The following is a 16,174-nucleotide window of genomic DNA, read 5'->3' on the forward strand; positions in this document are numbered from 1 at the left end:
GGAGGGTGGGATGAATTGGGAGATTGGGACTAACATATATATACTACTATGTATAAAATAGATAACTAATGAGAACCCGCTGTATAGCACAGGGAACTCCACTTCGCTGTACGGTAGAAACTAACACAACATTGTAAAACAACTATAGCCCAATAATAAAAAAACAAACAAACAAAAAATGAGAGGAGTGAGGGTCAAAGAAGGAAAGCAACTTGCCCAGCATCACCAGCCTCCAGGCGATGCCCAGCTCTGAACCCACTGACATGCACTAGTCATACCCCAGGTCCTCCATCAGGCGGGTACCTCCTCCTACAGCCCCAGGCTTGGGACCCTGAGCAGCTGCTGCGGCGGTGGCAGCGGTGCCCACTCCCCACCAGGGACTCTACCCCCGCGCAGCCCCGTGGAGGCTTCCCGTGCTGCCTCCCCCAGCTGCTGGGGCACCTGGGCAGCCCCTGCTCGTGTCTGACACTCGGCCCCAGGTGAGGTGAAGACACCTGTCCTGGCTTTTCCCCATTTGAACAGGCCCTGTGGGATGCTGGCTGGAAGCACATTTTGGAAATTGAGTCCAGAGGCTTCTTTAAAAAGGAGAGAAAAGCCAGCAGCCTGCTGGAGGGTGCACAAGGGGGCTGGCAGGTGGCTGGGACCATCTCGCACTCGGGTTACAGGGAAATTTCCGTTCCTGCCCCTGAGGAAGCTCCCTGGACCCTGATTGGCTCGGGCTGAGCGGCCTTTGCTCTCTCCCAGGAGAGCCCCGTATAATAGAGACCCGGGCCGTGAGCTCAGACCCGCGGAGGCCGAAGGAAGCGCCTGGGGCTCCCTCTTCCCGGGCCAGGTGTGCCCGCCCAGGTGCCCGGCGGCGCAGGGGGCGCGCCAGGGCCAGGAGGCTGACACGGCCCAGACACCCCACAAGTCCGGCGGCACCCCGAGGCCGCGGGACCCCAGGCGGGGAGAGGGGGCCCCCAGCCCCGCGTCCCCGACCCCGCAATGGCGGGCGAGGCCCGGGCCGGTGGGGACACGGCGCTGCGCCGCCTCCTGAGGCTGCACCGCACGGAGATCGCCGTGGCCGTGGACAGCGCCTTCCCGCTGCTGCACGCGCTGGTCGACCACGACGTGGTCCCCGAGGACAGATTCCAGGTGGGCCCCAACCAGACCAGCAACCCAGCAATGCGCCCCAGCCTTCCCCGCGCCCGCGCCCAGGAGCCGGCAAGGTCGCGGAAGACCCGCTCCAGAGGGACCCTACCCAGCCCCGCCCCTCCCCACTCTCCCGCCCCCAAGCCCCTCCCCGCCCACAAGCCCCAGGGCCAGGGGTAAGGTCCCTGCCGCTAACGCCGCAGCCTGCCCCACGCCCCACCCGCCAGCGGAGAGAATGGTCTCCAAGACAAGTTCCGGTGCCCCCCCCAGATCCCCAAAGCCCCCTCCCAGCCCTTCCCAAGCCCCCCTCCAAGTTGAGCACAGTCCCCTAAGATGAATTCCAGGTGGCCCCCACCTCACCCCAGCACCCCCCTGCCATCCCCTCACCTGCCCCAAGTCAAGGGGATGGACACAGGTGCCCAAGTCTCCAGTGGCCTCCTCGGGGTCAGCATTTGCCCTCTGGTCCTGCAGTGGAGGTGGCAGGAAGGGGGGTACCTGGGAAGAGCAGGGCCCCCATTCCCACTTTGCTTCAGGAGACGCTGCGTCTGAAGGAGAAGCAGGGCTGCCCACAGGCCTTCCACGCGCTCCTCTCGTGGCTCCTGACCCAGGACACGGCCGTCATCCTGGACTTCTGGAGGGTTCTCTTCAAGGACTACAACCTGGAGAGATACACCCGGCTGCAGCCCATCCTGGACAGCTTCCCCAAAGGTGGGGGGCACGGGGGGCTGGGGTCCCGGCCGGCTCAGCCTCCCTCACTGGGGCTGGCGGCTGGAGTCATCCTCTGAGCCCCAGCTGGACTGTGTGAGGGGAGGCGCGGGGCTGTTTAGGGAGCCCCGGACATCACCTGGACCATCTTGGCTTGTAAGAGCAAAGAGCTGAGGCCTCACCTGCCCAAACGGGGCGTCAGTTCTGGGCTTGAAGCTCAGCCTCCGGCCCTGCACACGCCCGCAGATGTGGACCTCAGCCAGCCCCGGAAGGGGAGGAGGCCCCCGGCTGGCCCCAAGGCCACCGTGCTGCTGCCCAGGCCCCCCACCAAGAGGAAGGCCCTGGAGGAGCCGAGGGCCACCCCGCCAGCAGCTCTGTCCCCGAGGGGCACCTCCAGCCCAGGTACCCAGCTTGAGGAGCCGGTGGGGTCACAGATCCCCTCACGGAGCCCTACACCCCCTGACCACACCCCCTCCCCGACCTGGTCCTGGCGCATCTGTCCCTCCTGCTTGGCCCAGAGCCAGCCTGGCAGAGGTCCCTCTGGGGACTTGGATGGACACCCTGTATGAGCCCCGCAGCCCTTGTTGACCCCCGGGCCCTGTGAGTAGGCAGGTGGGTGTACTTCCTTTCTCCTGATGTGGACACCAGAGCCCGGTAAAGCAAGAGGACGCACCAGAGTCCGGGAGACCCCACCGGGCACTCTCCCACCTGCCCCCTGGCCTTGGCCCAGCAGCGGGAGGAGGGCCAGGCTGTCCCTGCTCCCCCACAGGATCCCAAGCCAAGGCCAAGCCCTCCAAGAAGTCAGAGAGCAACGCAGAGCCACAGCGCCTCCCGCTGGGCAATGGTGAGCCAGGCCCCAGGTCTGGGGGTCAGGGGCCCGTCTCGGGAGCTGGGACCATGCTGGCCTGGGGTCACCCCACCTGTGCCCATCTGAGTGCCCCATCCTTCAGGGCCAGCTCGGACTCTGCTTCCTCTGGAGAATCCCCCCTGTCCCTTGGCCAGATGCAACCTGGGACCCGGAGACCTCCCGTGGGCCCCTGGTGCCGGCCTGAGGGCAGGCCCTGGGGACCCTGCCTCCCTCCCAGCCCAGCCCAGGGCCACATCCCAGCGTCTCTGTTCATTCCTGCCAACTGGGTTCGGACGGCTCGTACACCACACACCAGACCACACCACATACGTGTACACACACACGCACACGCACTCCATGGCCCGTCTCTGCACTTACATGTGGGCTGTCTGTCTGTCTGTGGAGGGGCTGGACCCCCTCCCCGGCCTGCCCTGTGTGGAAAGAAGGAAGGATTCTGCTGCCCAGACACCCCTCACTCCCCAATAGGTTACCTGGTGCAGCTGGGGCTCACTGGGGAGGGCAGGGGGGCCCGGGGCGAGGACCCGTCTCCTCCCAGGTGGATCCCAATAGGTTACCCCCCATTTGGTGCTCCCTTCCCCAGGAATTCAGACCATGTCCGCTTCGGTCCAGAGAGCCATGGCCGTGTCATCTGGGGACGTCCCAGGAGCCCGCGGGGCCGTGGAGGGGATCCTCATCCAGCAGGTGTTTGAGGCAGGTAGACGGCGCTGGGGAGGGGCTGCCAGGGGATCCACGTCCCCGCTCAGCTCCCTGGTGGCTCCAGAGCAGCTGGGACATGGACGAGGCAGCCCCCACTCCCTGCAGGCGGTCTGCCGTCTCTGGAGGGGATGGTCTGGGCAGGGCTTGGGGCACCCTTGGACTCTAAGCTGGACAACCTGCGGCCCCGGCCCCGCCCGCCCATCCTTGCATCTCCTCCTTCCTCCACTCTGTGTGCTGCACACGCTCTGGGGACGCCGAGGACCCTGGGAGCCGATGCGGGCTCCAGTCTCACCCACCAGGGATGGTCCCAAGGAGCCCTCCAGCACTTTCCGAGGGCTGTTATGATGAGTTGCCACCAACTGGGTGGCTTAAAGCAACAGAAACGCCAAAATCAAGGTGTGGGCGGGTCCAGGCTTGCTCCCTCAGAGGCTCTAGGGCAGAGTCTTCTCTGCTTCCTGCAGCTCATGGCAACCCCCATGCCCCGGCTTGTAGTCACATCACTCCAGCTCGTCGCCACAGAGCCTCCTCCCTGTGTCTCTCTGCGTCCTCTTCTCTTCTCATAAGGATGCTGTCCTTAGACTTCGGTCCAGGGCAAGCCCATCTTAACATCTGCAAAGACCCTACTTGCACATAAGGCTGCATTCCGAGACTCCAAGCGGACGAGACTTTGGGAGACGTGCTTCCCCCAGCAGAGAATCCCTCCTGTGTCCAGGACCCTGGGCCCGGAGCTGACAGGGGTGGGGTTTGTGGGGGAGGAACAGCAAGCTGTAGAGCCTCCCTGCCAGGCCCCCCGACCCGTCTCCTCCCAGGTGGCTCCAAGAAGTGCATCCAGGTTGGGGGGGAGTTTTACACTCCCAGCAAGTTTGAAGACCCCGGTGGGGGAAAGAACAAGACCCGAAGCGGCAGCCTGAAGACCCTGGTCCGAGCCAAGGGGACCCAGGCTCCTGCCCCTGTAAGCGCTGCTGGGACCGCCCCTGGGGAGGCCTGGCCCTCGGCCCCCTCCCCCAGCACCCAGGGCAGCAGCTTCACGTCACCTCCGGTGGGGAGCTCTGCTGGGGCTGGGGACTGCCCCTCCCGCCCGAATGCCTCCCCTGCTGGTGACCCTCTCTCTTCTCCCTGGCAGGGTGGAGGCGATTCGAGGGCAGGCCAGCCGGACAGGGCCCCGGGCCCCCCTGCCCTCCCCAGTGAGCCCCAGCTGCACCAGGTAACGCCCAGAGCACCCCCAGGGTCCTGAGGGCGGGGCCTCCTGCCGATTTGCCACGTGTCCAGGGCAGTCACTCCAGGGGCGGGAGGGCAGAGGTCTAAGCTTCTGTTCACAGGATGGAGCACCTTATTTTTCATAGTATTTTTTTCTGATAATACCCAACTGTAAAAATTCACGTAAGTTAGAGCAAGTGAGTCCTCCCGGGCTCTTAAAGCCACAGCATTTGGTCCAGCTGCCAGCTGTCCCACGCCTCACAGGTGGGCCCTTGGTGTGGCTGTGTCCCCTGCCAGCAGCCAGGAACCCAAGCACCACGTACGCCCTTGGGCTCCCAGCACCGTTTCTGCCATGGATCCGCCAGGCGCTGTGCTGGGCCCCGGGGAACCAAGAAATGAGGAGGACTCGTGCCTGCCCCCAGGAGCTCCTGGGCTGGTGGGGTCTGGGGGCGATTGCTACCATGAGTGCGCCCGTCACTGTGAGGGGCTGCCCAGCTCTGTAGTCCCCGGGGGGCTTCTGAAGGAAGTGGCGTCCAGGGGGGCACGGTGGGTGCCATCCAGGCGAGGGCGCAAGCAGGCCTCAGGCGGAGGGGACAGCGGGGGCCCAGGGCCCACGGGAACACTGCTGGGCCTGCCCCTCCGCCGCCCCATGGGTGTGGGCGTGCAGTCTTGGGGCCGCCTGGAGCACAGGCACCCGCGAGGAACCAGCCTCCCTTAGGGACCGTTCTTCCCAAGAGGGGTGGCCCAGGAGGGGTTCGGGGCTAGAGCCTCAGAGGCAGAGGGGTCTTGGGGAGCCCTGGGGAGCAGGCAGCCAGGGCGGGGTTTCAGCAGGGAGCAGGCGAGGGGAGTCTCTCGGGGAGGGCACTGCCCCATCCTGGGTCTCCCAGACGCTGCGTGTCTCTCCCCTGTGTCAGAAGAACGAGGATGAGTGCGCGGCGTGCGGGGACGGCGGGGAGCTCCTCTGCTGCGACGGCTGCCCCCGCGCCTTCCACCTGGCCTGCCTGACCCCGCCGCTGCACCGGATCCCCAGGTGGGCCCGGCACCGGCCTCCCCGCCCGGCCTCGCAGCCTCCTCACTCGCCCGCCCTGAGTGGGAGGCCGCCCAGAAGTCTCTCTACGCCAGGGATGGGCAGTGAGGCCGGCCTGGGAGGGGGGCCTTGGCTCAGGTCGCAGGGCGGTGGGGCTGGGGCCCGGGATCCTCCCACCCACCTCCCCGCGTGGCCACGCTGTCCCCTGAGCCTGGCCGGCAGGGCCGAGGCCCAAGGCAAGGAATGGCCATCCCGTCCCATCTCGCCCCATCTTCCCCCAGCCCAAACCGCCACAAGCAGCTGACCACCAGCACTAAGCAGAGTCTGACTCCAAGTCGGGCTGGGGAGCACAGAGGCCACAGAGCTGCCCCCCAAGGACCGGGGGGTGCCCATCCTAGGTCCAGCACAAAGCCCCCTGCCCTGGCCCCCCGGGAGAGCGCTGTCACTACCAGCAGCTTCCGCAGGTCAGGGCGACCTGGGTGCGGGGAGGAGCACTGGGTGGGCACTCTCGCCCCGACCCTGCCCGGCTCACCGCATGACCTTGACCGGGTCACATCTCTCTGAGCTAAAACAAGGGGCTCTGGCCAGGCCATCCCTCGTCTCCGCTCAATGCTGCCTGTCTTCCATTCTCTTCCTTCCTGCCCTTGACTGGCTCCTGTTCTACTGGGCACCGTCCCCCCGGGGAATCGAGGGAGGGTCCCAGGGATGTAACGAGGCCAGCCTAGGGAGGCCCCGCCTGCAAGGCAGGGCCCGTGAGAGCCAGGCACAGGCACAGGCCGCTGCAGGTTTGCGGGTGTCGGGAATTCTTGGGGCTCATCTGAGAAGCACGCGGGGGACGTGCCAGGCGGGCGAGGGCTGCCCCACTGGGGTAACTACCCCAGCATCCTGGGCTCTCCTGCTCACCGGCCGGGCAGGCCCTTCCCCTGTGGCTCCGCCCATTCCCCTTAGTTTCCCCATCGGGGAACGGAAAGGGTGACCTGGAGGAGCCCTCAGGCCTCCCCTGTGTTGCGGGCTTGGGAGTCTACCGTCCCCTCTGCCTCGCCCTGCATGTCTCTGGCCGGTGACAACGTGAACAGCGGGACCTGGCGGTGCGCCAGCTGCCTCCAGGGAAGAGCCCAGCGGGACCTGCCCCGGGCTGAGGAGCCCCGGCCCCAGGAGCCGCCTGCAGAGACCCCGGTACACACAGGCCCACTCCCAGGCCCTCTGTCCGCCGGCTGCCTGCCTCCTGGCCACTCCTGTGGGTCGGGGCTGCCCCAGCCAGAGAGCCATGTGCCCCCCACCCTGGCCTGGCCCCATCAATTCCACTTTCGCCCGTGGGGCCACGGGGGCGCAGGCCACCGGGAAGCGGCCCTTACAACGGCCCCGCTTCTCAGTACTCTGATTTGGGGGCCTTCAGCTCTGTCAGCCCAACACAGGGGACGCACTTCGACCACCGATAACATTCTCCAAAAATGTTTTAAGTGTTCTGTTACCGCAAAGTCACAACGGATACGATGCGTGCCCCAGCATACGCCGAGTGTGTACTCTGACAGCCCGTGAGGGCCACGGGGCCCCGCCTTTAGATGGGGAAAGGGTCAGGGAACTTGCTGGGACCACAGAGCCAGGAACCGCACCCGGGCCTTTCCCACCTAGTGTGGCGCTCCTCCCCCCGACACCAGCCCCCGGTTCCCGGGGCCCCAGCGGTCATTAACTCCTGGGTGGTGCTGGGCAAGTCCCCTGCAACACCTCTGAGAACTGACCCTCCGGTTCCAGGTCCTCCTGGCACTGAGGTCAGCGGGAGAGGAGGCGAGGGGACCGCCCAGGGAGCGCCCCGCTGGAATGGATGTTGCGGTCACCTACAAGCACCTGCTGGCCTCACCTCCTGCAGCCCCCCCGCTTGTGCTGGACCCCTCGGCCCTGCACCCCCTGCTGTGTGTGGGCCCTGAGGGGCAGCAGGTGAGCGGTGTGCTGGGGTCAGGGTGGCTGTCTTCAGGGAGCTCAGGGTCTACAGGGGCAGCCAGGCGAGCCTGAAACAGGACCGTGACAGGCGGGGGTAAGGAGGCAGGATTCAGATGGAGGTTAGGGGTGGGGGTGGGGGCCGGGGGAGGGGGGCTGCCAGGAGCAGCCAGGCTGGCCGGGGGAGGGCGGGTGGAGGAGGCTGGAGGGAGGCCCAGGGGCTCTTGGGGTTGCTAGATTACGCAGAACAAGGTGCGGGCTCTGCGGGGGAGGGTGAAGGGAAGGGGTCTGCTGGAGGGATTCCAGAGGACGCGACCGATCTCTCATCGCTCTTGAAAGCCCCCTCACAGGGGCAGGACGATAAAGGGGGCAGAGATCGCAGCCCCAGGTCTCCCAGCCCCTCCTGCCTCCTCTGGAGCGGACGCCCTTCTGCGTCCCCTTGACTAGCCCTGAAGGGGGTCCGGGTCCACCAAGGGGGACCGAGACGGGGCACCTAGTTTCGCCAAGCTGCAGCCCAAAGGTGCTGGGGCGCCCTTGACCTCTCCAGGCCTGGATCCCGAAACCTCAGACTCGCCCCCCACCCCGTGAGCCCCTCCCAGCCGTTCAAGCCCGGGCGGGGTCCCGGGGCCGTGCGCCCCTCCCCGGCCCCCGGTCACCCCGCCGTGGTCCGTCTGCAGGGCCCGGCTCCCGGCGCGAGGTGCGGGGTGTGCGGGGACGGCGCGGACGCGCTTCGGTGCTCACACTGCGCCGCCGCCTTCCACTGGCGCTGCCACTACCCCGCCGGCGCTGCCCGGCCCGGGTGAGTGCGCGGCCGGGACCGGGAGGGGGAGGGGGAGGGGGAGGGGGAGGGGGGGGAGGCCCGGCGCCCCCCAACGGCTTTAAGATTCCGGTGTCCAGAGGGCACTCCCAGCCCTGCCCCAGCCCCGGCAGCGTGCAGCCTCTCCTCCGCTCGCCAGGGCCGCCCTGCGCTGCAGATCCTGCTCCGGAGACCCCGCCCCGGCACCCGGGGAGGGGGCGCCCGCCGCGAGTCCCGCCCAGAGCCCCGCCCGCCCGGCTCCCGGGACCCCCAAGGTCACCGCCAAAGCCGCCGCCGCCGGCCCTGGGGCGCAGGTGAGGGGCGACGCCGCGGGGCTGGGGGTGGGGAAGCACATCTCCAGGGGAGGCCCCGGGCGCCAGCTTCGCGGGTGTGCCCCAAACCTCCTGACCGTGTGTTCATTCTGTACATACGATATATTTGTTTAAATCGACTCCCGTCTGATAACTTAAATCTGCCGAAAAAGGCAACCCTCCCAAGCCACAGTGGCTATGAAGTCGCCGGTTGGTTGCAGGCCCAGAGCTCCCCTAACCCCCCAGCTGCCCTGGCCCCTTCCGCACCCCCCAGAGTGCCCCGTGCAGGGAGCGCCGTCCTCGGGGTGGGGCGGGGGCAGGGGAGAGTGGGAGGAGGCGCCACACCAGGAGTGAGCACGTGTGGCTCCACCCGTGTCATCTCGCCTCCAATCCTCCAGCAGCCTTGGGCCCTGGGACCTTGGGGAGGAGTGACTAGCCTCACTGAACCTTCACTTCCCAGGGCTCCCTCAGAGCCGGGGTGGGGGGGGGGGTCCTGTGTGTCTCCTGCTCAGAGGCCTGCAGAAGGTGGCGCATCTGCCCCGACTGCCCGCAGCAGGGGCCTTCCTGTCCACATCCCTGCCCCTGAAGAATCCTCGGGGGCCCAGGGTGGTGATGTCCTACCCCCGTCCATGGTCCATCCTACCTCCCAGTCCCGCCTCGTAATCCCCTGCACACACAGTGGGTGACAGGGCACCCCAGGCACTGGGCACAAGAGGGCTCACACCTACTGGCGTTCCGCTCCTTCTGGAAGCCTCGCTCCTCATCCCCACCCCTCTGCACTGTGCGTGCCAAGCCCTCACCCAGGGCTGGTGGCGTCAAGGGCTGGAGGAGGTGCCGAGATTTGGCTGATTTCAGCTACAAACTGGGCGATTGCATATGGCTCCACTTAGTATGGCCTTGCTCCTCCTAGCCTGCGAGCCAGGGGGAGTGTGCCACGTCCCCGGCTCTGGCCCTCGCCCCTCAGGGGCACGGTTGGCCCCGCAGGCTTGTTGGGTGGCTGAAGGGCTGGCGTGGGAGCAGGCTCTTTCCTGTCTGGGCCTCACGTTTCCCATCGGTGACAGGGTCCCTTCCAGCTGGTCCTTGCCCCAGAGGGGTGGCAGGGACCTGGGCAGGCAGCCCCGAGCTCGCCTGCGCCCCCTCGCCTATGGAGCTGGATGTTAGAATTCAGTTCCCAGGGTCCCGCCTGGAGGAGCGCGCAGCACCCCACTGCCCTGGCACGGACACCGCCCTAACCCCTGCTGCTGCCTCTGTAGGGAGCCCTGCTTCCGAGGGGATGAGCCCGGCAGGGCTGCGGAAGTTGGGTTGACCTCCTCCCTTTTCTGGGTTCCAGGCGGGGGATGATTCTGCTGCTCATGAGCCGGTTCTGCACAGGGATGACCTGGAGTCCCTCCTGAGTGAGGTAACACGTCACCTGGCTGGGGCTGCACCTGCCCCCCCTCTGCCTCCGCCTCCACGGCCTCTGGAGCAGCCGGCTCCCGGGCCACGGGAGCAGCTGGAGACCCCTGTTCTGGGCACACTGGACACCACAGGCCCGCGTCACCCCAGATGGCGCTGGGCCCTCCACGCACCAACGAGCCAGAGCGGGCCCCGAGCTGCTCCCCTTTCTAGCTGCCCTGGAGGTCCCGGGGGCCTGGACCCTGGAGAGCTGGCGGCTGCAGGAACCGGCACCAGGGCCACTGAAGCCTGATGCGGAGGCCGTGACTCTCTCCGGGGGTGGGGGTGGGAGCTAGGCACTCTGGGACCACGCCCCCTCGCAGATCCCTCCCTCCCTCTCCTCAACCCAGGCCCCTCCACCCAACGATGAACAGCTAGAATCACGGGGAAGAAAAGGTGGCTTTTAGAAAAGGTTAAAGTCCTCCAGCCACCCCCAGACCCCAGGTGGCTAGTACGTGTCCTCAGGGCCCTGGCGTGGCACGGTGGGGATCCCAGCTGACCACGGGGGCCCTGCCTTGGGTGGTGGGCCAAGCATGGGCAGGTCCCAGACACTGAAGCTGTCTTTAGAGGCCCCAAGAGGGCCAGGGGTGACCCGAGGTGCCAATATAGGTGGGCAGAGTGGGGCAGATCCACAAGCCCCTGTGGAGCAGGCCACCCCCGTTCTGTTGGAATCTCGGGCATTCCCACGGCTCCCCCAGTCCCGCTGGAGCGCCAGGCCCTGCGCAGAGCTGGGCAGAGTGAGGGCAGGAGCTGGCCCTGCCGAGACACCCGGGAAGAGGCCACCAGTTGGCAGAACAGCCGTGGTGGCTGTGCCTGGGCTTGCGGGAAGCTCAGAGGAGCGTGGGATGAGGCGTGCCCCCCGACCGACGTCCGGTGGGGCCTCGGGCCTGTTTCCGCACCTTTGAATGGGAGGGCTGGGTTGGATGGCGCCTTCCCATCACGATGTTTATGACTCAGGTGGCCCCGGAGGCCAGGGCAGGCCGGATGTGGGCCCGGCAGGCACACCTGTCCCCTGAGGTTCTGGCCAGGGCCCAAGCCCCGCTCTCTGCTCTGTCCCGCAGCACTCCTTTGACGGCATCCTGCAGTGGGCCATCCAGAGCATGTCCCGCCCGGTGGCCGAGGCGCCCACCTTCCCCTCCTGATCCAGGACCCCAGCCTTCGGGCGGCATGGGAGGAGGAGGGGAGGCACCGGAGGACGCTGCCAGAGCCGGAGCAGACCTCATACGCACGGCCACTGGCTTGGAAAGGGACCGAGGGGGAGGTTAGGACCAGGAACTGAGATGTTCCGAGTGCCGTCAACAGTCAGCTTGTCAGCAGCCGTGCCTGTGGCGGCACAAAGCCATCGTGTGCGCTGAAATTAAAGTCACTTGTGTGGGTTCGACATGCTCTCCAGTACAGCGTGCTTGTTTCGGGGGTGGGGGTCTGTTGCCCTGTGTTTCTGGTGCCCGTCGTGTAGGCCGATTTGGCTGTAACGGGAAGGGAATGCTGTGAGCAGAATCCCTCCGGTCCATCCTCTGCTGGAGCCCCCAGGGCCTTGCCCCGCCCCCAGCACAGCCCCTGCCCCGCGTGGTCTGGTCCCGCCCACCTCTGCCCACCCGCCACGTGCTCCTACCTCCTCTGCTCCTCGCAGGGCCAAGCTCATCCCCACCCCAGGGCCTTTGCACGGGCTGCCCCTTCTGCTCGGAGTTCCCCTGCCTCGGTGCTTCGCGCGCCTGTTTTCTCACCTGTGAGATCTCAGCTCCTCATTCATTCATTCAGAGTCATTTATTCGGGAAACCTTTACTGTGGCTCTTCTATACGCTGAGCATTAGGGGTCCTAGAGGGACATTCCGGTGACAGATCACTCACAAGAGGAGGTGACCTCAGACAGAAGCAGGAAACGGGACAGGGGTCAGGGGGCCGGAGTGTGCCAGGGGAGGGGCTGGAAGCTAGAGTGGTGTGTCCGGGACAGACATCAGGTCAGGTGACGGGGGCACAGTGGGCCGCCGTGGACAGCGCTATGTTTATTTTGCTCGTGGCGCCCACCACTGGGAGACAGCCCGTCAGAACTGAGTTCTTTCCTAGTGGTGTCTGTCTCCCCTGAAAGCGGCCACTGCGGGACCTGGGACCCTGTGTGGTTCTCAGCCATGTCCCCAGGACCTGGCACAGCTGCTGGGTCGGTGTTGGTGGAAGGAGATGGCAGGGCTGTTGTAGCCCCCACCTGCAGAGACCCCCGTGGTAGAAGCCCTGATGGGGGTCAGAGCCCTGGGGAGGGAGGGGTAGCTGCAGGCCTCATGTGCGTTGGGGGCAGAGGTGGGATGTGTGCTGATTTGGCACCTGTGGCTTGTGTCCCCACCCCGGGCGGGGGAACCGGCACAGAGTAGCAGCAGGAATGGGGGTCCCAGCTCAGGACACACAGCCCTTGGACTTCTGGGGGTCTCGTGGCTCACTCAGACCCTCTGGAGCCCCTCTGTGCCGGGCACACATTAGGTAGCCTCTGCGGGGGTGGGACAGGGCATGTCAGCCCACCCAGGACAGCACTGGGGAGGGGCTGGCCGATGCCCTCCAGCGTAGGGGGTAACTGCCCCAGGCCACAGGGTCGAGTCGTTTATTCAAACAGGGACCCACTGGTGAGGACACTAGTGTCATATGAATGAGTAGGCATCTGTTCCAGGCCAGGCCCGGCTAGGCGGGCAGCAGTTGGACAGAGGGAAGTGGAGAGTGATGGCAGGAGGGACACAGCAGCCGTGGTCACATGTGGAGCGTCCCAGCTTGGAGGCTGGATCACGTTTGCGGACAAGGGAAGAGCTAGAGGAGGGAGGAGACCAGAGTTGAGGCTTGGCGGGTGGGGGGAACGCCCCGAGCAGGGTCCTCCGGGGCGGGGGGAAGGCAGGGGGGGAATGGAGCGGAGGCCCTTCCCGACTGGGGGGGGGCCCTGCTTACCTGAGAGCTGCTCCTCCCCACAGAGCCCAGCTGCTGTCTCTGCCCCCGGCCGCCACCCACCCACAGGACGAAGCAGGGCTGGATGAAGTCTGCAGAGGCCGGTGGGGACGATGTGGTGTGGGTACCATGGCAGTGGTGGAGGGGTATACCGGGGAGCTGACCAGGGTGAACCCAGGTGTCACAGACATCCAGCCCATCGTTGTCACACCCTCCCAGGAACCCCACCGCTGCTGAGCACAGCCTCGGCCGGCCCTCCTCTGAGCCCACTGCAGCCCCGGCACCACTGGGTCTCACGTTGGGCTCTGGAGACCCGGCCTCATCAGAATCCTTCTACGGACGGGTCCACGGAGACCCTCCACCGGGGGCTCAGTGCTCCCTTTGGTGGCCTGCACTGCACCCGTGTCACTTCCCACAAGTTCAGGAAACGTCACTTTCGGGAGTTGAGCACGGGGTTGGGGGGTGCTCACGGCAGTCCCGAGTCCGTCTGTCTGTCCGTCCGTGATGTGCGTGGAAGGAAGTGTGGGAAGCAGGAGGCACGCAGGGGCCGTGAGCTGCATCCTTCCCTGCCGTCAGCAGCCTGAGTTTGCTGGTGCTGCGTTTGTCCCGCATTTTAAGCGTAGTGGACACGAGGACGAGAGGACGACTGTCCAGAGCAGGCCCTGCCCTGCTGCAGCCCCTGCGCGTTGCTTTCCTCCTCAGGGGCTGACCGCCCATCCCCTGCTCCCGTCTGTCTGTCTGTGGGGCTGGAAGCCGGTCTTGCTCATCCAGCACCGAACGACTGCCGGCTACGTAACGCCCTGAAGCGTGTGTCTGCCCAGTGGGTGAGAGGGCATCAGCCAGGGGTGTCATTTGTACATCCTGTCCCCGGGCTCGTTTCTTGGGCTGCTGTGATAAAGTGCCACAGACCGGGGGGCTCAAATAACAGACGTCTATTCTCTCCCAGTCCTGGAGGCTGAAGTCCGAGATCCGGGTGCGGCAGGGCTGGTCCCTCCCAAAGCCCCCCTCCTGGGCGTGTAGACCACTGTCTCTTCCCTGGGGCCTCACATGGTTGTCCCTCTGTGCAGGTCAGTGTCCTGATCTCTTCTCATGAGGACACGGGGGCCCATCCTAACAACCCCATTTATCTTGGCCACCTCCGTGAGATCCTGCTTCCAAGTGCAGCCACGTTCTGAGGTGCCGCAGGCTGAGGCTTCAACATGCGGGTTGGGTGGGGACACAGACGCTGTCCTCGACCGGACTCCGCTCAGGCTCCTCTGAGTCGGCTCAGACTCGGCCTCTGTCCTTGGTCCTTAGTTCTGGCAAGAATCTTGCCAAGTCAGTTTCGGGGAAACCCCACCCTTGGACTCTGATGTCTCTCGATATCTGCTGCATTTCTCATCCCCACCCTCAATAGCTGGTCACCTGGCCCGCCCTCAGGAAGGGTCCCGTCGAGGGGCTTAGCCGCATCCCCTCACCTCAGCGTTTGCTCTTTGTAATTTCCATCCACTGGCCTCACCTTGCTCCTTGGCCATAAATCCCCACTTTCCAGGTTGTATTCAGAGTTGAGCCGGACCTCTCTCCCCTCCTGCCAACCCCATTGCAGGGGTCCCCCTAGAATAAAGTTCCTTACCACCTTAGCAAGTGTCACGAGTACCTGTTTCTTTAACGGGAACAGGATTTGGCCATGACCCCAACGTCGCTCTTTCCATCTGCACGAGGCTGGCAAAGGTCTTATTTTCCCCCACTTGGTTGGAGGCTTAGCTGTCAGTGTTCTGAAATTGATAACAATTTGTGAACAAGGGGTGTGAATTTCATACCGTATCGTGCTGGACCCCTGGACGGGGTCGGGGGTCATCGCTAACAAGCAGTGAAGAGCCCGGTGCAGGCGGACGTGTCGGGGGCTTGGTGGGCTTGGGAGCAGACAGTGCTCTGGACACGGTCAGAGTCGAGATAACCGAGCGGGGCTGAGCTCTTGGCTGGTGGTCTGAACTGGACTGGACGCAGCCTCATTCACCCCGTCAGCCGAGCTCTGCTCATCTGACCGTCAACCTGCAGCTTCCAGGATGGTCGCCTCACCTCTGTTAATTGTCTCGGGACTTGCAGCCCCTCTGGGAGGTTGGTGGCAGCACCGCAGGCAGGGGTCTCACAGGGGTCCCGGGGACAGGCACTCAGGGGGGACCTGGTCCCCGGGGGGGCTCTGATGGCCGCTCTGTTCCACCTGCGGCTTTTCCTGCAGCCTGGCTCTAAGCTGCCGGGTAACTGATGTCCACAATGGTGAGCTCCATGCAACCCCGCTGAAGCCCCCCAGCCCTCCGACAGAGACCACCCACCAGAGGACGCCCATCCCAAGCATAACACATCCCAGTCTCAGGGAACCCCCTCGTTCTCGCCACGGCCTCCTCTCCATCCCTTCAGGGCACAGTCCCCTTTGCCTGGTCACTTGCTCTCTGACCATCCCCTCCAGACAGCGTGTGCCAGGGGAAGGTTTGCACAGAGCCCAGACCGGCCAGCGCCGCACAATTAGTGAATCCGACTCTGAAAATGGACTAAACGTTCAGTATCCAAGGAGAAATAATCCCAGAGATTGGGATGTTATCCAGACAGACAATAAGAATGATAAACACAAGCCCGGTGGGTGAACAGATACTTATTAAATTATATTTATATATATGTAAAATCTATGTATACACACAGAGTGCATATATATATATATATATATATACACTCTGTTTATCCATCTCCTTATCTCTTTATGTATAGAGAGAGCGTGTATGTGTGTACTTAGAAAGTGTCTATCTATCTACGTATCTATCTATCTATGACAGAGCATGTACAGTTGACCCTTGAACAACTCAGGAGTTACCCCTGTACAGTTGAAAATCTGAGCATAACTTTTGACTCCCTTGAAACTTAATTACTAATAGTCTACTGTTGATCAGAAGTCTTACCGATAATATAAACAGTTGATTAACGTGTATTTTGTATGTAATATGTATATATACATATATTTTATGCATTCATGATGTACTTAACTTTTTCTTAACTTTTTGGATAATTCTAGGTTATGTGGCTCGTCTGCAAGTTTTTTTTAATGGTCACAAATTTCCAAAGTTTTTCCAATGTATTTACTGAAAAAAATCTGCATTTAAATGGACCCACAGTTCAAACCCATG

At 64.2% G+C, this 16,174-nt stretch overlaps 1 protein-coding gene across 1 annotated transcript; it reads left to right on the forward strand.

The window, feature by feature from the left end:
- Positions 1 to 881: 881 nt before the first annotated feature.
- AIRE (autoimmune regulator) lies at positions 882 to 11,435 on the forward strand. Its single transcript, XM_036851097.1, has 14 exons — positions 882 to 1,134; positions 1,665 to 1,839; positions 2,083 to 2,238; positions 2,606 to 2,680; positions 3,285 to 3,398; positions 4,210 to 4,352; positions 4,524 to 4,604; positions 5,512 to 5,627; positions 6,701 to 6,800; positions 7,377 to 7,559; positions 8,237 to 8,358; positions 8,516 to 8,612; positions 9,997 to 10,065; positions 11,162 to 11,435. Exons 1-14 carry the CDS (start codon positions 985 to 987, stop codon positions 11,240 to 11,242), a joined length of 1,662 nt encoding a protein of 553 aa, XP_036706992.1. The 5' UTR covers positions 882 to 984; the 3' UTR covers positions 11,243 to 11,435.
- Positions 11,436 to 16,174: the final 4,739 nt, after the last annotated feature.

The sequence above is a fragment of the Balaenoptera musculus genome, chromosome 4, assembly GCF_009873245.2.
Source record: "Balaenoptera musculus isolate JJ_BM4_2016_0621 chromosome 4, mBalMus1.pri.v3, whole genome shotgun sequence".
NCBI classification, from domain to species: Eukaryota; Metazoa; Chordata; class Mammalia; order Artiodactyla; family Balaenopteridae; genus Balaenoptera; species Balaenoptera musculus.

Bases quoted from the DNA above. Each gene is read 5' to 3' on its own strand.
- AIRE (XM_036851097.1), top strand. From the start codon at position 985: ATGGCGGGCGAGGCCCGGGCCGGTGGGGACACGGCGCTGCGCCGCCTC. The intron at 1,135-1,664 runs GTGGGCCCCAAC...ACTTTGCTTCAG, and splicing joins TCCCCGAGGACAGATTCCAG to GAGACGCTGCGTCTGAAGGA. The intron at 4,353-4,523 runs GTAAGCGCTGCT...TCTCCCTGGCAG, and splicing joins GGACCCAGGCTCCTGCCCCT to GGTGGAGGCGATTCGAGGGC.